Source organism: Montipora foliosa, chromosome 11 (assembly GCF_036669935.1).
Source record: "Montipora foliosa isolate CH-2021 chromosome 11, ASM3666993v2, whole genome shotgun sequence".
NCBI lineage: Eukaryota > Metazoa > Cnidaria > Anthozoa > Scleractinia > Acroporidae > Montipora > Montipora foliosa.
This window is the reverse complement of record NC_090879.1, coordinates 20,711,647-20,734,146: the sequence shown is the minus strand read 5'-3', so window position 1 is coordinate 20,734,146 and position 22,500 is coordinate 20,711,647. Positions and strand designations below refer to the sequence as shown.

The following is a 22,500-nucleotide window of genomic DNA, read 5'->3' as shown; positions in this document are numbered from 1 at the left end:
TTTGATTCAAATTAGACCTTGATGCCTCGTTCAAGGCAAAATATTCTTTTGAATTTTAGGCTCGAGAACGAGGCATTAAGGGCTAACTTGAATAAAAACAAAAGAATATTCAAATGGCGGCCATTTTGGAAATAGGTGTGTTAGTCGGTGGGACAATCACTTAGTGTTTTTACTCGATCAAACTTGTTTGAGCCACCTCGGTTAAAACTATTTTATAAGGTTGTCAAATCATTCAAGGGTGTTACATTTCCTGAATTGATTTGTGTTTGTATAGGGTCTGTCTGAAGCAGGCATAGATCAGGACGGCGTGTTCAAAGAATTTCTTGAAGAGGTCGTCAAGAAAGGATTCGACCCTTCCCTTGGTTTGTTCAAAGTGAGTTAATGTGTTTTACAGTGCAGATCTTGTGATTTTTATTAAAGATTTAAACCAAACACAAAGCGTAACATCAAATGTATTTTTGTCGCCTAAACTAAAAATGTTATATGAAAAGCAAGGGTGACAAAGTTTGATATAGTGCGTGACCAATAATAGGCGACTTAAAGTTACGAGTTCATGTCTGCCTCCTCTTCTAAGCGAATCTACTTTATGTATGAATGAAAAATAATTTTCATAACAAAAACTTCGCTCTTAGACTCGCTTTGAAGAGGAGGAAGACTTGAACCTGGAAAAGGCCTATTCGGCTATACGCCCACTCCGTATTAGATTTGCTGATTACTGGTAATTTTCGCGGAACGGTAACTGTCCAAAAATAACTATTAATTTAACAGCATCTTTATTTCAGTGAAGTCTCCTCTCGAGTATTTACGTGGGCAATGTTGTGGCATGGCTTACAAATTCTATTTTGTTCATCTCGTGCCATTTTTTTTTTAAATTTCAGTTGACTAGCGGCGATGAGGAGCGTCTATTTCCTTCCTCGACTTCGTTCATTCATAATAACCATTTAAAATTGTTCGAGTTCCTGGGGAAAATGCTTGGAAAAGCACTCTACGAGGTCTGTTATTCATTGAAAAGTTAACCATGTTCTCGATCAGAGATTTTGATCTTTGTTGGGTGATGGGTACGTTTATTTTCCAGCTGTTAAACAAAGCCACGATTTACTAGTGATGCAACCTTTAGAGTTCCGTCTTTTCTGTGCGTGCTTTTCTTTTCTTTTTTTAGGGCTTAGTAGTGGAAGTTCCTTTTGCACCGTTTTTCCTGAATCATGTTCTTCGTCGACAGCACAGCAGTCTTTACAGTTCAATAGATGAACTCCCTTCATTGGATCAGTCTCTCTACAAAAGTCTTTGTTTCATAAAGGTTTGCGTTTTCCTATATTTTTCGAAGCCGCGTTACTCTTAAATGGAACAAATTCCTCCCCTCCCTGTCAAGCAGGGGCTGATAGCGCAAATCAGACCACCAATCAAATAACCGAACCCCTTGACACCAAGTCTTCCTTTTTATTTCGTTTTGTCAGTTGAACAGCCTCAGTTGTTCCTTTCATATCGCACGCAACCACTTGAAGGGGACCGTTCGAAAGCAGTGTGTAAGAACGCGCCAGCTGCTGGCAAATTTGAGACTAGGAGTTATAGTTCCCTGTACTGTTATTTCACTCGGAATTCTTAGGATGACTTGATGCACAGCGAAAGAGCGTTGGCCTGCAAACTCTCCAAGGCCAAATATGTGCCTTTTGCACTTTCCTCCTTACACTAACAGAGGAGCAAGGATGGCACAGTCGGTTAGTGCGCGGCTTTGGTGCAAGAGGTCCTGAGTTCGATTCCCGCATCTCGCATCCTTGTTTCGACTTCTTTCCTTTCCGTGTAGCTAAGTAGCTTTAAATACCCGTAAAACGGAGCACTGATCGAGAGGGGGGAGTAAAATGAGCGCACCGTCGACCTTAGGTTTGTCAGTTGAATTACTGTTACGAGTTATCGAAGTTAAATATGGTTACTTTACTTTTAGGGTCACGGTAACGCGGACATTTACAGAATTGAAAAGCGATATCGAGGCGAGGGCTTTGGTTTATTGTCCGAGAAGACTACTTGAAAGTAGATTGTTTTACAAAGGTAGCACTCCCTCCCCCCTCAGTTATTTTAAGACCCCTAGGGTTGGTCCGGCGGAGGTTCGAAGCCAAGAAAGACCTCTTGGTGATCACCGCCTTTCTCGTTCTTTCTTTGCAGCATTACGACGGTGATATTAGAGATCTCGAACTCAGTTTCTCCTTCGATGAGGACGTTCTGGGCAAGGTGCGGAATTTACCACAGGGCTCAATATATTTTTGTCATTTTTTTGTGTGTGTAAACACAGTTGGATTTGCAATTCTTAATGTATTTTTGTTATTGTTAGGTTGTAACACATCAGCTCATGCCAGGAGGAAGCGCTATACAGGTCACTAATGATAACAAGTGAGTTGCCCTTCTTTTCCTTACAGGCCAGCAAGCCCTGTTTTCTCCGTAGTTTGGTTTAGGTTGGAGAGCTTGAGGTGCTTGTGTTCTTTTTTAACAAACTACTCTAGTAGAAATTAGCAGAATTACAGTGCGTATCCACATAGAAATGCGTCAAATTTTCATTCATAGGTTTTTGGCGATCAAAATCTCGTAGAGTCCTTCGAATATTGAATGATGGTAGCAAAACTATTGAACTCTTCCGTACGATCACGGAGCTTCTGATTCCTCTGTGATCCAGATCAGCTGCAGAATGACATACATAACTTGGAGGTTCGATAAACCTGACCTTAGCAATGAAGTTAACGGGCACAGTTGCGCGGCTTACTCTAAGAAAATCCAAGCCATCGCTAATATGCGTAGCGTCGTATTGTCGCCCAGGGTACATTATTCTCAGACCTTCCGGCTCTGCTTGGAACAATTCCAACTTTCGTGTCCAGTTAATATTTTTTTATTACTTTCCTCTCAGAATCAGTTATGTTCATTTAATGGCCCATTATCGCATGTGCGTTCAAATTCGGGAACAAACAGCAGCTTTCATACGGGGATTTAAGTCCGTCGTGCGTAATGATTGGCTCCAGTTGTTTTCCGGTCCTGAGCTTCAAAGGCTTATTTCGGGTGACAGCACTACTTTGGACCTTAGTGATCTTAGGTAAGTTTCTTAAAGGCGCACTCTTTCAGGAGAACTCAACAAGTTCAACAGCAATGATATTATTTTTATCTTTAGACATGTTATCGTAACCGTTCAGCTAATTATGGAGGATGTCATGTCGAACAGTCGGAAATATTTTTAAAAAATCGTACTTCCTTGTTAAGATCACTCAGAATGTTCCTTTTCCCCGTTGTCCAGGGAAAAATATTTTTTCTGTTTTAGGAAGGTACCGTATAGCATTCCGTTTATTCTCAATGTTCTCGATAGATGAATAAAGGGAACAAACAGAATACGCCGGTTTATAGCTCGAGATACACAGAACGTTCATTTTTCGGGACAACGGAGTTGGTTCTTTTTTGTCTTTCATTGCTTCGACCGGGAAATATAAAAGCGGGAAAAGTGAGTAAAATCGTTCTGCTAGCTACGGAACAATGATAAAAAAGGAACAAGGTTGAAGCCCCTCAGCTGGTTTCAGTAGTAGTGCAACAGGTTGTTTTTGACCAAACAGTTTCTTTCAACCTTGCTTGAGTATGTGCATGAGTGGATGATGCCTTAAGCGCTCTTAGTTTTCCTCTCGTTTTCATCCCCCGGCAGGCGCCACACACGTTATTACGGTGGTTATCATAGCAGCCACAGGGTGGTCAACTGGTTGTGGGATGTGCTGGAGAAAGAGTTCACTGAAGAAGAAAAGTCCAGGTTTTTAAAGGTATTCTTTCTTACAACGTTTTAGCAGTAGAATTTAAAGCTCGCGGAACCAGCTTCCAACGTGTTGGAGCATTTGGCGTTCCTTTTTGATTGATAACAGTCCCGCAATACTGAATAGGTTTCTTCCATTATGTTAGAAAGGTGGCGGTAGAAAATTTGCTTTGTTGCAATGCCAGCGTATTCTTTTTTTCTCACATTTTTTTTCTTCATAGTTTGTCACAAGTTGCTCAAAGCCTCCGCTTTTGGGATTCGCGCATCTTGAACCGCCATTTTCAGTTCGCTGCGTTGAATGCAATGACGATGAGGTAGGAGGATAAAAGCTTTTAATGGAGAGGGGAGGGGGGGGGGGGGGAAGAGATGGCATCCCACTTGTACATTAAGTTTAGTGGCACGTGTCACTTATTACTTATTTGTTCATATTTTTGCCGCCACAGGATGATGGTGACACGGTTGGTAGTGTGTTTCGCGGGTTTTTCAGCATCGGGAGGAGGCGTGATCCTGTGGGCAGACTCCCTACGTCATCGACTTGTTTTAATTTGCTTAAACTTCCAAACTACAGAAGGAAAAGTACACTTAAAGAGAAACTTCGCTATGCAGTCAATGCTAACGCTGGATTTGAACTTTCTTGAGGCGTACATTACGTCCAAAATAGAAAAGAGTTGAACAGTTAAAATGAAAGCAGCATGCGCCCTGCTCATTAAACTATGCGAAAAGTGGGGAAAGCAAAAAAAAAAAGACGTCAAAAGGGTAACACTGAAAATACTCGATTTCCTGGGATTGTGATCTTTCAGTCTCAAAGTTTGTTCAGGCTGAGGGCCGATAGTTAAGGATTTGCTGCTCTGTGCTTTACCTTTGCATGTACAAAGGGTTGTCTTGTGGAGGCGGCAGGGCCGCGCGAAAAGGGCGATTGGTCGCACTGCCTCAGTTTCAAAGCGAGTCCTGGTGCACAACCATTCAAATGGAAATGAGTTGTGTATTCTTATGCAAATCAAACTCATTTCCCTTACAATAGTTGAGCGCCAAGACTCACTTCGAAACCGAGACAAACAGCAACTCGGAAATGGCCTATTGGTAGTGTCAACCGAGTTAACCGCCGCAGGGACATTGATGCTCGTGTTCCAACAGAATTGTTAGTGTAAATGAGTGTTGTCCTAAGTAGCGTGTGTACATATATATATGTAAAGGACATCAAGTGGGGCCTAACGCTGATGGATGAAGAACCTTCGCTGATCTACAGCGTCAGGAACTTCTTATGTATCACCCAAGGACAGAGCAAAATCTCTGAATGATGCTGTAGATCAGCGAAGGTTCTTCATCCATCATATGCACAGTAGCGTTAGGCCTCACTTGATGTCCTTTACATATAGAATTGTTAGTCTTTTAAAAAATTGACATGCAATTGCTTATTTATTCCAAAATGTATGATTACTTATTAATAATTTACCTGAAGAATTTCGAGATAGATTATCATTATTGGGCAGCTTAATAAGTAAGAAGTGAAGTGTACTTCCTCTTGCAACTAAAGCATTTGCGTTAAAAGAGTATTTCTGGGGCATGTTCTACGCGAGAGTTTCAACCCATGACCATTTGGACAACGAGGTTGCATGCACCTTACCACTTGCACAGGCACTCTGACTTAACGTGAGTAGTAAGAACTGGCAAACGTTCATGACCCCGAAACGCTACCAAAAAGGGAAAATAAAACCAGGAACGTCCCCAGATTGGGTTGCTTACAGCGTTTTGTTTTAAATGGCATTCTGTCACAGCGAGGTTTGGCCCGAATTTAACGCAATCAGTGGTTCAGTTAAATAGAGCAGTTTTCAATTGAGTGTCGAAAGTAATTAGCTACTTACTTTGGTTTTACATCTACTTCACTCAGTGATTGGTTCAAAGTTTTCGCGCCACTTTTTCAACAAATCAGAAGTGAAACCAAAACCAATTGTGGCTCGCTAGTGCATATTTTCCCGCCTTTTGTGTCGGCTACGTGCAATTACTTCGAGTTTTGATTGGCTTACTGGATTGTTTCCGTCCTTTTTGATTGGTTAAAGTAATTACTATGGTTTTGGTTTTACGACACTCATTTCAAAACCGCTCTAAGACGGGAACACTTGCAACTTAATTATACAACGTTTGCAAACTTTCGCTAGTGACGTCTGTTCCCACTGCGATTAGCCAATATAGAAATTACCACAATACTCTTTGCTTGTCCTCCATAAGCATTGTTTTTCTCTTATAATAGTCCCAAGAGAAATTGGAAACAATGCTTGTGCAAAACTTTGGAGGGACAAACAAAGAGTATTATGGTATTTTTGGTATTGGCTAATTGTAGTTTTTTTTTTTCATTCCTGAGGTATTGTGGGTTATTCAGTCCACACGAGTAAACCAGCTTCTATTTCACTTCTCTTAACTCTCTCTAATTAAAATTGACCATTGAGTTTGGAGGACGCTTTTGATCCACACCGAGCAACGCGACACTGTCAAGAGATTTAGAACGCGGCCAAGCCTTTTATACATGTTCCTGAAATAAAAACGTAGGAACCATTTCATTATTGGCACTTTGTAGGTTTTTATTGACACATCACTGAGTGGTCAAAGACTTCACTGCTTTCTTTTACTTTTCTTAAAATTTAATTGTATAAAAATATATGTACAAATTATCCCAAGATATTACATGAATTCTGCAATTGTGGAAATTATTCTTAATACAGGGGCACAATAATTCAATCTTATACAAATAAAACTTGCTTACACTGACTTCTTTAAAAAAAATTGCATTAATTTAAATTTGTTTTTTGCATTATCGACTGTTAATGCTTTTTTATAGTGTTTTCGGGTTACTGGTTGATTCACATTATCCTCAATCAGCTCTATATGTCTTATTGGCTTAAATGCAGTATTTAATCATAGTCAAACTAAAAGGAATTTCAAGTGCATAATAGAACCGACCGAGCAAAATGCAGTGAACTCAACTGGATGACAAAAACTAAAAGATTTCCTCTTTAGATAATCCTGTTAGAACGCTTCATGAGAAACACAGCCGGCAACGAAGGATGCCAAACATTTAAAGAAGCATTAGCACGATTTTTAGTGTTTCTCCAAGACCAAGAACAGATGATATCAATGAAGGACAAAAATAAAAGCTATAGTGTCGCTTCGAAGAAGCATTTTATTGCACTACTGTTATTTTTTTTGCGTCTCTACCTAAGGTTGGAGAGGATGAAAATGGTTCAAGTTTGACTGCGGAAAACGACCTAATTTTTTACTTCGCATGTGCGTAGGGTTACGGTTTTTCCCATATTTCTTACCGTAAAAGTACCTTGACAACGCCACTTTAAATGATGAGTTGACAGTTACGTAAGTTAATTCAACAAAACGATTGCAAAGTACAGCCTAGTTTAGTTTGCGCTCACAAATTACCCCCCTATCATCATCTTCATTTCTTATACAAAGATAGGTGTGGCCATGTTTTAACTACAAGTATCAGGTTAATTCTTTAGTGGAGAAAGGGCTACGAACGATCGCTAGAACAAGATCTATGTTGATGTTAAGTTAATGCTGGAAAGATTTTTGTAACTGGTTCCGTCCAGCAAGGCTATTCTTTGGGAAAGAGCAAAAAAATATCTCCCCAGACCTTAACAGTGCCACTGAGATGAAATCTCTCTTTTCTCAAATGTTGAAAGTGAATTCGCAAAGACATTCGTCTACCCGGAGTGTAAAGTGTGAGACTTAACTGTCCGGCATTACTTGGTGTGAAATATTCATTCCAGTACAAAGTGCAGCTTATTACGTAAGCAAACGTTTGAGAGAATGAGCTCGAAAATCCAGTGAGTATTAAATACCAAATGAATCGTGTAGACACGCTGCGACTCTTCCTCTCATATCATTCGCTTAAAATTTGCGAGGGTGGCAAAAACAACTTTTGATAAAGGTTAAGCCGCAGCCCTCGTAGTCGGATGTTTAGTTAAGTTTTGATCCATCACCGGGCGAAAATTGACTAAAATCCGCTTTGAGAGTCAAGGAGCAATTTTGAAGATCTCGCAAATTGAACGAAGAACATTTGTTTCACGTCCATTAGTGTTTTGGAATAGTGTTAAATATCTTGAGGGCTGGTCCAAGCTTGATCTTGAGAATATTAACAATGTCATTCTGTGTCAATAGAAGAAACGCTTCGCCATCGATTTGCTGAAAGATAAAAATCAGTAAATCAAATCTCTAGAGTCGCTTCTTTTATTTAAAAAAGGGCAGTGGCTATTCGTACGGGACCCGTACACCGATCTATTTTTGCTATTCATAACCCTAACCTTGAACGACATAGCCGTGCAGTTGAAAGCGAACCATTTTAAAATGGGTGCTTAGACTTCAATACTGTTTTTCAGCGCTACCGAAACGAAGGAGGTATTTTGTGAAATAAAACAGGCATCAATGCCGTTGTTTGATGGCGGAACCGGCTGTATGTGAAAGAACTAAAGACGAGGAAAGACTTTCCGAGTGTTCTTTAACCTGTAATAATCATTCTAAGAACACTTCCCATCCCGTAAGAATAGGTCGGTTTACGGGTCCCGTACTAACAGCCACTTTGTTTAAAAAAAGTAACGCTAGTTCCTGACGGAATAGCACTAGAAATATGCCAAACGATAATTACACGCGAAACTAGTCATTAAAATTGCTGACAGTTCTTGATATGGCAATCAATAACCTGTTGATAAGACACGGATCACATCGAAGTACAACACGTGTAGTTTTGTTTCTTGACTTGTAAATTTACAAGTCAAGAAACAAAACTACACGTGAATACATTAATTAAAAATTGTATAGACATGACGCTTGCAACGAACAAAAACATCCAGGGTAGCACAGGATACCCAACAAGCGAAACCACAGACATTTCACCAAGTAGCAAGCTCCGTCATCGGCACGATTTGTTACCGAAACCTACCGCTCCACCAAACCTTTGATTGTGTTAACATCTTAACCATTCGAGGTATAGAGCTTCGCTTGTCCACTCAGTATTACATCAACCAATGACGGTGTGGCTTACCTGTTCCCCAAACACCTTGGCTTGGTCCACGCAGCCTAAACTTCGCACGTGACTCATGACGTCATCAACAGTCCATTTCATAATGCGCTGCCTTTCACTGGAAGCGACACCGTCATTTTCTGAATTGATTGCGGCTTTGAGTTCACTGAGACCCATCATTGAAAATTGACTTCCCAGAGGCCAAGGGAAAGAGAAAGGAGTAGCGTGTTGAATTGCCTTGTCAGCGTCTGTAAAATGCAACAACAAATTACAGTGTAAAAATTATGACGACAAACAAACATGGAGACTTGGAAAACATTAAACGTGTCTTAATCGGTTGTCTTTCCGCAATGGGTATAAATAAATTGAAAGGATCATGTGAGAACTTATGGCATGGTTATGGAGATCAGTCAGAACTGCTCGGCAGCTCAGCAATATGTGCAGAAAATACTTAAAAGATAAGACAGTAATTGCTAAACAATGGAATCGTGTTGCAGACTATTTGTTAAGCTTTTTCCTCGGAGGAAGGGACACTGGTTATCCGTTACCATGACCTGTTACACTTCGACCGTGAAAAACGGTCCGTCCGTGTAAGCTTGGAGCTAAATTCCACTGGTATCTAACCAACTGCTGCAGATTGAATCACTAAAGAATCACTTACATTTGTTTGAACCTCCAGGATGCTTTTCCTCCTTAAAAAACCCTTTCCTAAAGTAAAGACAAACGTTCATTACTGAGAATTCGAAGCAATGCATTCTAACATGATAATATATTTGAATTGTTGTCCAAGTGAAAAATTCTTTCAACAAAACTAAGAACAGAGGCATTATCGTTTTCTTGTTTTGTTTCCATTATCTGAAGGTAGCACCTTCAACCCAGCGCAACCTTTAGTGCTGCGCACAGACACTGTTTAGGTCGACAAGATTTAGACTAATGTATTAAGTGCCATACCTGGATGAGCTCCTCGTGGATATGATACTACTACCAACAGGACTCTTAAGCGCTCCACTGGCCGAGGGAGGGCTGGTAGACGAGGGTGAGAGGTGTGGGGTCTTCTTAGTCAATGGCGACTTGGACGGGTGTTTTGAATAAATCTTTGCTTGGTTTGCTTCGTTATTTGGACAACCTGATAAACTATAAAAACGACAAAGGCCGTTTAGTTACCGACAAGGACGCTTAAAATTATGGCGCAGTTCACAAACTGGTAAAAAACAAGACATCCTACAATGTACACAAATGTGATCACTGAACAGTACAAGTTTCCTTTTTTTCACACGACGTAGATATGGAAACTAAAACAACGTACATGAAACATATCCAACTGAAACAATGGAGCCTGACCCTCAGCAAAACAGACCTGCGTCCTACCGCGATCTAATAGAATAAGGGTTGCAAACAGAGGCGTGGTATCTGTTCAACTTACGTGTAATGAGTTTTCCAGTGCCCCGTTACGTGACCCAAACCATCGCACCCTGGCGTAGGACACACGCCCTCCACTGTTGGACTGGGCGGGATTTCAGCTAAACAGAGATAGAAAAAAACATTCAAGTCACACAACAAACAAACGCAAACAGAAACCTGCAAGACAGGCACTATTTCGTCTTACGTTTGACTTCTTTGACACCAGTTGCTTTTTGTTTAGAAGCGTAGGACCAGTCCGATTCCTCAGTCATGGAGTTGTTGGAGAGTCGGTCCACAAGGCAAGAGTCCTTGTTTAGATTTTGCAGTGAGTACGGACAGCCAAATGTGCTATGATGTGTAGAATATTTAGCACCCTTCACATGACCAATACCCTTACAACCAGGAGTTGGACACGCCGCGCTCGACATCTTCTCGCGTGTAGCTGAAAAAAAAAACGAAAAAATGAACAAAATTTAACAGAGCACAAGCACTTTAATCTATTAGGGTTGAAATAAAAACACGATTGTTGGATCAAACTAGTGATCTGATCGGCGTAACAAAAATGGTGATAGATCGTAGAGTAACTTTGAATTGTTTTGTATAATATTTCGGCAGGCTAAACTAATTAAAAATCACTATTCGTTGCAGTGGCCCCTTTTATATTCTTTTGGAACTCTCTAAAGTGCCACGACGAGGAATAACTCACTTCCCTTTTTCCTTCGGATTTTGAAAGTGTGATTGCTTAACACTTGACTGGCAGAATTTTGAGGTTTGATTTTTATCCTAAGGCTGTTAACTTTGAGTGAACGTTTTGGATTTAACGGTCCACCATTACTCACGTTTAAAACTGACCGACTGGGCCTCAGAGGGTTGGATCTAGGGAAAAGTGACGTCAAAGGCTCACTAGCTTAAAGAATCTGACTCTGACTCTGAACCTAAATATATAATAGGGTTAGGGTTAGGGTTAGGCTTAAAACTTGGGTCACTTAGTGTTTGGTTAATATAGCTTTGAAATCCAAAGAAAGCTACAACTTGATGTTTTGGTCATGGTAGCACTTCAAGCAATGACAACCACTTACTAAGCGGGGTCTCCAAGGGATGTCCTGTTTTCTCACACCACCCCACAGGATGTAAATCACTGGAGTCAGCATCAAACCAGTCGTCATAGATATCATCCCATCCATCAAAATGTATCTTAACTCTGTATTCCTCCAAGGATGCTACACGCGCAGCACGCACTAGGGAAGGGTTTCTTTTGTCAACAGCTTCTAATCGTTCTCCAGCCTTGAAACTTGGCTTGGGCCGCTTTACAAACAAACAAACAGTCATCAAAAGCATATAATGACCATACGCTGATCAACTACCATGTAGCAGTTTTTAAACGAGCACTTTATGGCAACCAGTACAGACGTAGAAAACCAAAAAAAGAGCCAATCAGGACGCAAGGCAGATTAATTCAACCGATGCTGGGACTCACACCCCGCCCGCCACGTCAATGTGAAGTACGGCGTTTGAACCAACACTCTACTTAATCCTCTTCGTGCGTGTCCGCAGAGGCTTTCTTAAAAGCTTAACATATCTTCGGGGTGAATAGCCGGTCTTCATATAAGCCGGACCAAACGAATAACGAAAAAGTTGAGCTAACTCTTTCCCCTTATTTTGTTGTCGCCTCAATATATATAGGTTTGGGTGCGTGAGTTCGACATTCATAGTTCAGCTCTTGCGAAGTACGGTTGACTCTGGCTGAAGTACGCGAAAACGAGTGCAAACAAGTCTCAGCTGGTGTTGATTATAACTCTGATTAACTAAGAATAGGATCGAAAAAATCGCGACCATTAGAATGGAAATTAAATGAAACAATTGAACGATGGTGAAAATTAATTACAAATTTGCCGAAAACTATACCGATATTCCTTGAAAAGTCGTTCTTTTCTCTTCACTCTCTCTGGCCGACATTTTCTTTTTTGCCCGAAGATGTACTGACTTAGCCACTGTCATAGGGTCTTTACCTTCTTGAACAAGTCAGGCGGTGCAGCCACTGTGCCGGTGTCCCGCAGATACTGCTCCCATTGAAATGTGTACACCTCGTCATCTTTTATGTGAAAAAATAAGACAGAAATTTTAAAATGGGATACAAGAAAAAAAATAACAATTGAAAAAGGAAATATAGGTACACAAAGAGAGCTAGGGGTGTGGTGCTCACCATTTGGCGGGTTCAATTTCTTTCCATTTTCCGCACACCAACCCACTGGGTGGATGTATGGACAATCATCCTGGCACCAGTAGTCGTACGAGTCATCCCACTCATCAAAGTGAACAAGGAAATGGTTGCCGATTACATTCGTTACCGTAGCAACACAGATAAGATCCGGGTTTTTACGATCCACTGCTTCAAGCTTCATGCCAACTTTAAAGCCGTGTACCGTAGGCTGAATCTAAGAAAGAAATAAGGATTACAAAAGGAAATTGGAAGATTGCATTTTCTTTTCTTTTCGCTTCAGCTTCAATTCCCAGGATGTACAAACTGGAGGCCTATTCAATTTAAAAGACAAAGGAAAAAGAAAAAGAAAGTTTGTCTGTTTCTTCCGCACGCCATGGGCTTGCGATGTTCTTACTCCACGAATTATAATACATACCAAATAAATACTAAATTGACTAGGTACACCCCTTGGAAAGTTTTTTTAGGATCAACTAAATCTAACAAATGATACAAAGAACACAGCTGATTTAAGAATGAGGCAAACGGCCAGATGTTTATTTACAAATCCAGCTGACCGGGGTCAGTGTTGCCCAGGGGCATTACACGCACAACAACTGCGGAAAGTGATCCGGAGTGGGGCGGTTCAAATGCAACACCTGCATGCGTATCACCCGGCTTTGCCGTTTCCGTTTATCAAGCGTGAATAGAATTGAAGCACAAGTTCCGGAAAATGGCAACAAAAGAGACCGAATTAACAAACAGTGAGTTGACATGTTGTTACCGGTTTAAAGAGATGTTCTGGAGCAGCCTTTGCCCCACTTTTCTTCAAGTACTTTTCCCAGTTGAACTCCTGTTTGTTGAAACCTGTTAAACAGAAAATAGTTGCTAGTGAATCCGCGATAAGCTCGTACACAAAATACTGCAGCCATGCACCGAATTATTCTTCATTAATACGTAATCTCTGTTTCCACTTCCACTTCCACCTCTGTAACTGCAGGATAGAAGAGTTACAATTTTTTCTCCTCGAGGTCTTCGTTTACACTGTTCGGATTTTCTCGTACTTTTGATTTCAAGTTTGACTGTCAGTTTGCCTTTTGAGAAAATATATGAGATATGATATATCTGAACTGCGGATTCCTTGAAATGATTTCACATCAGAGTGATTCCGAATCTTTGAACAGAGGTTTACATGAATTTGTTTCTATGAGAATGATCCTTGTTTGGCTCTTGTTCTTTTCTGTTTTATCCACATCTTGAAATTCCCGTTAGTTTCCCTTTAACTGACATCAGTTTCAGTATGTCCGTATAAAAGCCTCAGTTTCTCGAAGAGATGAGTTGGAGCGGATACACGGAAAAATCCGAGTCATTGCTCCTTTCCAGGAGTCCAACCTACGATTAAATCTCCGTCTAAACTAAGAACAGTGTTCTATCGAGATATTTGAAGTTTCTTTCATTCAAGGCCGAAAGATCCGCTCTTTCTAACGTTAACTTGCAATGTTATTTTCGTCAGATAGTTTTTAACAGTAAAGAGAATTGGGCGTGGATCCATGCTAACGACCAACCGTGTAGGCAGCCGCTTGTCATAAAACCATGAAAGTTCCCTTGTCGCTTACTTCTTTCTTTTATACACGTTTTAATACTTGTCCACCAGGCAAGAAACTTACCTGAAATAAAATAGGTTTCATTGAACTTGGACAAGCAGCAAATTTTAGGCCAACGTTTCCGTTAACGTAAAGTTTAATGTCACTTAAAAAAAACTTACTTCTCGGTGGATGTAACACCTGTCCATTCTTGTCACACCAGCCCATGGGAAAGATAAAGGGCGAATCCCAGTTTGTCCAGAAATCATAACTTTCAGACCAACCATCAAAGTGCATCCTAAGCCGCGCTCCTTTCACCTTAACAATTGTACACACACAGATGTAGGATGGATGCTTGGGATCAACACATTCCAGTTTGTAATCCTTTTTAAATGCGTGATTTGGCTTTGGAAATACATCCAAACATGGGTTCTCCTATTAAAAAGAAAGAAAAATGTGCCAGACCCATCTTTTTCATGTTATTTACAATTGTGTCTCAGTTGTTAACGTAACACCGATATGTTTGATTGTGATTTACACACCTGTTTGAACACAACATTAGGAACTGCTTTAGCGCCACAAGCTGTAAGGTATTCTGACCAAACAAATGGTTTCGTAGAGTCATAGGGAACTGAAAACAACAAATATTAGCTTTATCATTATAATTAGAAGGCTTATAAACAAGTACCGATTTGGAATGATGCTCATTGTACATTCCTTTGGAAGAGTTAAGCATAAACATCGATCCATTTACGACAAGCAAATGTCAGTGACAAGAGCATGTAGGACATGTAGTTCCCGGTGCTGTGGTCAGTCTTCTGTGGTGTATCATGGTTGGGAGGGTAAATGCTAGGAGATATTAGCTACACCAAGCTACTCTAAAAATCCGCGGGCAAATAAAGATATATGATATGATATGAGAGCATTACACTAAGCGTGTGCGTGGCAGTGTAGGAAATGCAGCGTGGAAAGAAACAAACTTAATTACCTTCTTCGCCGCTCATCAGATCAGATGGTTCTATGGCGATTAGCTGTTTGGCTGCCTTAACTTTGTATTTTTCTCCTTTTCCTTTGAGTTTAAACTTGCCCATTAAAGGTGCATCCTGCACTGGTGCCGGCATAGGTGCCTACCAAAAAAGGACACGAATTCCAGATTTGAGAATTTGCAATGTAACTGAGAAAACGACTGGAAAAAGAACCCGCAGTTACCATCAAGTTCAGACCAAGGGGGTGCTAGGGAAAAGACGAGCCTAAAAACGGCTGTGAAGGAAGATAGGACGCAACTCTTTACAACCTCTAATTTCACTGGATCGCTTTAGGACGCAAGCTCTATTGTTTTTAGGGTTAGGGTCCATCGTTGATCAGTTGTAAGGGGTGCATGTATTTGAATCACAACACATTTATAATTATAGCAAGACGCCATAACTATTCCACACCACAAAAGATGGCGTTGTGGATACTTTTCGCTTGAGAGCTTTTAAGTGTCTGGAGAATAAATCTCACACTATTTTAAGCAATAAGAAACAAAGCCAAAGCCAGTCAGTCAATTTTCCCGCTCTATGCGCAATTCACAGCTACAGTACGGTGACCGTGGTCCTCGAGAAAAAGGATAATCTTGACTATTTTACCTGAATCAAAACGCCACGAACTGAAATTTTCAGTGAAGATAGCTTTTTCGTTTCTTGCGATAATATTAAATTGGCAAGTTCCAAACTCAAATATTTCTCTTGTAATTCGAAAAAAAGTGAACGTAATCGCGAGCCCTTCGTCCGCGATTTTGGTCTTTGGTCCACGAATCATGTAAGCAGCCCAAAAAAAAAAAATTGTTAATCCCGATAATTTCTGTACGAACATGATGAAAATTTATTTCTTCTTTATTACCCTTGATATATCTCAGCTACAGTCGTATTGGATGTTGTTGTGAGTATAGAATCTGCTTTTATTTTCAATTGACCGTCTCCCAACCCACGCTCCATTTCATTATGAGACCGTATACTGAGGTATTCTAGACATACTAAAGATGGTAACCCGTTCATAAACTTGTATAAAGAAGATTTTGAAAATATTCAGGTAAAGCAAAGACCTTTTCCATTTATCGAAGGTTTTCTTTATCTCCTTTGCGAGATTTATGCTCTTTGGGATCATAAGTAGTTAAGGTCGCGGATCAAGGACCCCTATCCGAAAATTGTTGATATTTTTCAAGAGGCGATAAAACAAAAGTTTAAAAACTCTGCAGCAAATTCGTTCCCAACCGCAGAAGTAACTTATCTGTAAATCCGTTCTGCAAAAGGACACGTGTTCCCGTTGCCTTTACACAACTCAAGTCAACATCACCGTGTAAGTTACGGAGCCACAAAAGTAGAGACTTCAAGACAAATTCACACACCTGTCAACAAACTTGAATTCCGCACAATCACCGATAGCAGGAAAGCCGAAATTTCGTCATGCGAAAGAAGAATAATCAAGAAATCATCGCATACATTTCTTTTTGGTGGTATTTTAGTTAACGAGGAAATATAACATCATGTTCGGAAAGGTCGCGGACCAAGGATCTCGCGGACCAAGGACACCCTACTCTAATTTTTGTTTATCGTATTGTTCGTTTCTACCGGTCACACACATCGCGACCCGCAAATATAAAATAAGGAAACCCGTTTTTCCCCGTGCAGTGGTTAAGCAAATTGTTGATTGGACTCCGATTGTTACTTGATGTAAAATGGCAAAATCGGGACGGTGGGAACTTGCGCTTTCGTCTTTCTTCTCGCAGCGCCCACACAAGCGCACGTAATTCCGCTTATACCCTTACTCGTGCGTATTTCGTTGGTGATTTTTAAGAGCTGGGATGTGTATGGGTTTAACCACTGCTTAAGATCGACCAAAATTTGTACTTAAAGCTGCCAGGAAACGGTTTTTTTTAATTTAACTGAGCAAGAGAAAGTTACTGATGGCTGAGCCAGTTAATAAATTATCTCTTATATCTTAAATTTCAAGAAATGAGATGATAGCAAAGACATCTTGTATTAAAGACAAGCAGGGGCCCGAATTATTTAGTTAATCTCTTGCTAGAAACATGATACTTACACCAGCCAACCCAACTGTTTTCACTGCCATTCCAATTTTCTTTCCTTTCCCCTTCTTTTTCTTTTTCACAATCTTGCCATCAGCAGTTTTGACTTTCCGTACAAACTCTCTTCCTTTGTTTCTCCTGCCTGTATAAACACCAACACAGGACAGTCCACAGAATCTCCCTGAGGCTGAAAAATCTTGCCGCAGCCCGTACTTTCCACACACTTCGCAGCATAACACGCCCGCTTGTGTCCGGGGCACCATTTTCCAGCTTAACTTTTTTAGGGGAAGCTATTGAAAACAGTCATACACAGAACGTTTCAGAATCACTTACTATGTGTACCGCAAAGGTTTGCCCATTATCACAAGCGAGCAAATTGGCAAATTAAAGAGCCTTAAAGTCACCGAAATGATGATATTTTGTGTACTCTTTCAACAAACCCTAAAGCTTTTTGTTTCTATAACAAATTTTCAATGCAAATTCTATATGGATTCAAATTCCCCCCATTGATCACTACGTAAATTTATCGTTTCTAGTTTTCTATGTGTTATTTAATTGTTTCTTTCCAGAACCCCCCTCCACCCGAATTATGAGCTTTACAATACCACCATGAACAAATACAGGTTCAAGTTGATTCTACCTTCATCCTTCTTTATCTTGGCAACAGCAGAGCCTGTCTCCTCCTTTGCAGCGCTGTTTATTTCCTCACTTGTGGACTTGCGACCATGTTCAGTGGGGGTGCTCCAAGTTATTTCACCCTTCTCTGTTTCCACTGTGCTGATTATCTCTAGCGTGCCAAATTCTGTCAGTTTAAATTTCAAATTGCTCCCTACAAGTCAACAAGATAAGCTCAAATAAAGTTTAACAAACACAATAAATTTAATGAAAATAAGATATGTCTAATCTGATTAAGTCTTCTTCCTTCTGGCAAATCCACAAAATCTAAGTTTAAGTATTTACCGTCTTTGTCTAACAATAATAAATTTCACATATTATTCCATAACAAAAAAATTGGAAATTAAAGGTTGCATGCTTACACATCTCTTAAATTCATGTATTGCATATGTTAAATTATTATTATTAAGTTCTTTAATTCAGAGTGTCTTTCAAGTTTCACAAAGTCATTATCAAGTGAAATGATTAAAGACAATTCAACTTCCCAATATTCTCTGTCCCAGATATAATTGAGACCAAACCCTTCCTTACTAATTTAACTATAACATCAATAAGGCACATGGAGTTTGTATTACGTTTTCTTTTTTTTTTTCTTTTTTCTTTTTTGCAATAATTAAAAAATGTAAATTACAATCTCGATAATCTTATTAGTAGTGTAAAAGTAAGAAAAGATTGGCCTCAATTTACTGAATCTGACACTACCCTTTCCCACCTGGATAATGCTTTTCTAAAATTGAACAATCCAATCTGATTAAGGTGAATCTTCTCCAACAATGACATTTATAATCCTAATCAGATTGTTCATATATTTAAACTTACATTTTCAATAAAATAACACTCAGTTACTCACTTGACAACAAAACCATTATATAAAGACACTGATTACCTAACATGAATGGCTGATTGTAAAAATAGGCAAAGTCTTTCAGTTTTAAAATTTTGAAAATGTTAAAAAAATCTTAATATGTGAAAAACATGTAAAAAAAAATGCTGGCTAATTTAAAAAGTTTATCAGCTCCTAATTGGACCAAAAGATCCTATAACTAGTGATTAAAAGGACAATAGCAGGTACAAATGGTCCAAACTTCTTGCATTTCAGTTCTGGTTTTTAAATTTCTATAAATTTTCATATTCTCTTGAAATTGAAATACAAAGACAAAGCTTGATGGATGGGACAATTTTGTATGGGAAAATCGTCCAATGCAGTTCAATGCGTTATTGACAATGGACAACCGTAGCATAATATAGGGAAAAAGATTCACCAATGTGGTGACAGCACAGACAACCCAAGGTGGCTTGGGTTTAACTTCCCATTCAGTTTGTTGTTTCCCAACTTTGTTCCATGACTGGTTCTTGTTTTCGTTAAAAATCAATACTAGAATGGATTTGTAGCATCCTAATAAGTATTTTGTCACGTAATCAATATTAACAAAAGTCATTTTCATCACCTGGCAGAGTGGCAATGCCATCCTTCCAATCCAAAAGCTGAAAATGGGTCATCATCTTCAAATGCAAGTTTCTTCTCCTTCTTTATCTTCACACCTGTTATTTCTTTTGAATCTACAGCAACATTCTTGTCTTCAATATTATTGTTGCCTTGATTTGCTGTAACAATTGCATCTGTATTGCCCCCTGCAGAGACGACAGCTTCACTTGGCTTTGTGACACTGGTCTTATCACTTGATATTGCATCACTGTTAGGGTTGTAGTCAGTATGATTTACAGCCACAGACTGAGTTTCTCTATTACTGGGATTAAGAGCATTTTCACCAAAAGCTTGAGAAATAAAAAATTAACATTTTTAGCTGGAAGTCTATTACAGTAATAACTTAACAGAGAGGAGGGCAAGAAGGCAGACATTAGTCTAGGGAGGAAACAGGTTAAACTTTGAGAAGTACCGGTAGATCTGTTCAAAAAAGGTCTTAACAATAATTATTATTAAGTCTGTTCACATCTGGTTAACTAAATAATTCAGACAGAGTAGTGCATTTTCTTTACAACAATCACAAGTGACAAACTGATACTGTCATTACAAAGAAAATCACACTACCTAACTCAAAGCAACCCAAACAAATGGAAAATGTTGTTCAGTAGCATTTTGAAAAATCCCGTATTTACTTGAATAAGCACTGTGGTACTTATTTAATTTTTCACGCCTCAAATGCAGCACTTATTTGAGGGCGGCACTTATTTCAAAAATATTTCTGTACGGAAATTAACAGAAAGTCTCTTGAGAGTCACCATTTGACTCTTACGACATTTTACTTGATGGATGAACAGTGAAATACAAGGGGCTGGTTCAAAAATGAAGTGAACCATTGAGACTAAAGTGAAGGTTAGGATCAGAAAAAAATTTAAGCTTAATCTCCTTTCAGAGCAACTATGCAAGCTCTCCTGATCATGATGGCTTTAATTCCTAGCTACTGTTCTAACAAAGGGCCCAGGGCAACAGATTTCCCTGAGATACTACAAGCATGACTCCCTGTAATACTTCCACATGTACACCTCTTGCTGCTTCACTATTAATGTCTTGAATCTACTGTGCAGACTAATTTGATTTAACTGACAACTTGAGGCTCTGTGCTGAAGGGTTTCTTCTAAGTTAATGATCCTCAGATGACACCATTGAATTGGACAAAGTTGCCTTCCTTGATAGTGGTACAGAGTTCAAGTTTCACAAGTAGCATGATGGCACTGATCATAGACTTTCATTTTTTTCAAACTAGCTTGTAAGATCAGGTGAGTATAATAATTCTGTTACAAAAATCTTCCAAAAGCACAAGACATCTCTTTGAATATGGCTTGTCCAATAATTTTTCATAAGTTAACAGAGCAGCCCTTCATATAATACTACACTGCTTGATACACTTACCTAAATTCTAGTTTTGTTGCTGGATGAAATCAGAGTTTTGGAAATTTATTCTGTTGCTTTCTTCATCACTTTCCACTTTCTGTCCTCTTTGATTGGGGCTCATAATTTTCAACCATTGACACTAGACAATACAGGATACCCCATTCTTTGCCTGCAGCCCATTCATAATAATGTACTAAAATAAAGTCCTGAGGCAAAAAGAGAAATCAAATGGAAATTCGTGAAAAGGTTGGTAATCTAGACAAGGCGGGGGGTGGGATCCATGAAAGGCTGCTGATCCAAGATTTTAGACACAACCAAAAGTAGAGGAGTCATCATTAAGACAAAAAGCAAACAGCTCACAAAAAGGCAGCAAACACTTATGGCGATGAGAAATTTTAATATCATATATCATGTATTTCTGAATGTGACCAATACCTCCCTAATGCCGATGCAAATTTCAGGGAGGATTGATTTCACATGAGAAATTACAATTTGCCAATAGGCAAACATTTTTTGGCTATGAGAGTGGACAGGCCCTGCAAGGTTCATTTTCTTTAACACATGCTTCATATTTCTTTATAGGAATCAGCTCTGCAAACTCCTACAAATTTGATACTTGGAAGTTCTACAGAAGAAGAAAAATATAAGCCTTTTAATTAAAAACACTATTGGTTGCTGGATCCATACTGGTTCCACTGTTTTAACAGGAAAAAACAAAAATCGGTCAGAAACTCAAGAAAGGGGACTTTGGAGGGGTTCAAATCCAAAAAATTCCTGGGAGAGTATGCCCCCTAGAAACTTTTTTGTTTTTTGTTTTGGAAACTAGGCATTATTTTATCCTACGATCTGCCTCTGAGGATTATCTGGTATATGTTGCTACAATTTAGAGTTATTTTCTCAGTTAAAGGCATAATAAGAATGAAGCTTAATTGTAATATACCAGCGGAGACTTTCACTCAACAAGAATACGAGCAATTCTGATTGGTTGATTCTTGGTCACGTGCCCCCAATCAAATTCGAATGTATATCCTGACCGGGATACAATTCCACAGTTGTTAATACCGCTCCGGATGTTTTGCTGACAATTATTGTTGAAGGAAAAGTCTAAAATATATACCACAGAGCACTTAATGTAAGGTCACCTAAAAAAATACAATAATTTTGGTTTTCGTCTCGGGAAACATCAGGATTCTTGGGGACAAACAAAACTAACTTGATAAAGTAAGAAAATGCCAATTGAAAGCAAAAAACAGATTTGATATGCCTCCCTCATTTTCACAAAACCTTTAGCTACAGCACAAAGCAAAAGAAATTAAACTAAATATTTTTCAAAATTAAAAAAAAAGCATGCAAAAACGACTAAAAAGGCAAAAAGGGAAAAAAAAAATAGAGGTAAGAGAAAAACAAAAAATATTTCAAGAAAGAGGAGATTACACAGATATTATTTGAATGATCTTGCCCCATTAATACACAAATGTTGATACCCAGGTGTTAACAATCTCCCACGTGATAACGGGCTACATTGGTTGCCCTTGCGGCTTCAACAAAAAAAAAAACACTTCTCGTAATCTCTTTGTGGTGAGAAAATTCAAGACCCTTGTGAAAAAAAAAACATTTCAAATCGCGTTTATAGTCTCACAGAAAATACTTCCAAACTAATTTTCTGCGATGATTATTCTGACGCCCTAACACTTGAAAAGAGAGAAGGAAGCCATGGAGAAAGTTAATGAACAACAAAAAATAATTTCTTTTAGGTCTTAACGTTGCATTGTAATTTATCTGTGTTTTTTTTAAAGATCGAAATGGCGAGGAAAATACCACAGTGGATTTTTATTTGTCCGCTTCAAGCTCCGTTTGAGTTCCGTGTCATGAAACACCCATGTTGTCGCGGTTTTGTGACAAAGATAAACAAACGTTGCTCAAAAAAA

At 39.2% G+C, this 22,500-nt stretch overlaps 2 protein-coding genes across 3 annotated transcripts in view; one reads left to right on the top strand and one right to left on the bottom strand.

Moving 5' to 3' along the window:
* LOC137974643 (ubiquitin-protein ligase E3B-like) overlaps positions 1-6,178 on the top strand; it is a 26,117-nt gene extending 19,939 nt beyond the window's left edge. For both annotated transcript variants that reach the window (XM_068821560.1, XM_068821561.1), the window contains 9 exons: positions 275-373; positions 879-992; positions 1,160-1,297; positions 2,158-2,223; positions 2,324-2,382; positions 2,891-3,073; positions 3,668-3,779; positions 3,991-4,083; positions 4,213-6,178. In XM_068821560.1, coding sequence (XP_068677661.1) covers positions 275-373; positions 879-992; positions 1,160-1,297; positions 2,158-2,223; positions 2,324-2,382; positions 2,891-3,073; positions 3,668-3,779; positions 3,991-4,083; positions 4,213-4,407 — 1,059 coding nt within the window. In that variant the 3' untranslated portion in view covers positions 4,408-6,178. The remainder of the gene's footprint in view (positions 1-274; positions 374-878; positions 993-1,159; positions 1,298-2,157; positions 2,224-2,323; positions 2,383-2,890; positions 3,074-3,667; positions 3,780-3,990; positions 4,084-4,212) is intronic.
* A 141-nt stretch (positions 6,179-6,319) lies between these two features.
* LOC137974644 (lethal(3)malignant brain tumor-like protein 4) lies at positions 6,320-19,236 on the bottom strand. Its single transcript, XM_068821563.1, has 16 exons — positions 19,167-19,236; positions 17,684-17,872; positions 17,058-17,185; positions 14,965-15,103; positions 14,519-14,607; positions 14,159-14,411; positions 13,178-13,260; positions 12,400-12,631; positions 12,206-12,288; positions 11,276-11,501; positions 10,402-10,638; positions 10,219-10,315; positions 9,747-9,929; positions 9,457-9,503; positions 8,817-9,043; positions 6,320-7,960 (listed from the first exon to the last, which is right to left on the bottom strand). Exons 1-16 carry the CDS (start codon positions 19,219-19,221, stop codon positions 7,850-7,852), a joined length of 2,379 nt encoding a protein of 792 aa, XP_068677664.1. The 5' UTR covers positions 19,222-19,236; the 3' UTR covers positions 6,320-7,849.
* Positions 19,237-22,500: the final 3,264 nt, after the last annotated feature.

Bases quoted from the DNA above. Each gene is read 5' to 3' on its own strand.
- LOC137974644 (XM_068821563.1), bottom strand. From the start codon at position 19,221: ATGATGACCCATTTTCAGCTTTTGGATTGGAAGGATGGCATTGCCACT. The intron at 14,608-14,964 runs GTAATTAAGTTT...TGTTGTTTTCAG, and splicing joins TCTGATGAGCGGCGAAGAAG to TTCCCTATGACTCTACGAAA. The intron at 10,316-10,401 runs GTAAGACGAAAT...ATCTCTGTTTAG, and splicing joins TGGTGTCAAAGAAGTCAAAC to CTGAAATCCCGCCCAGTCCA.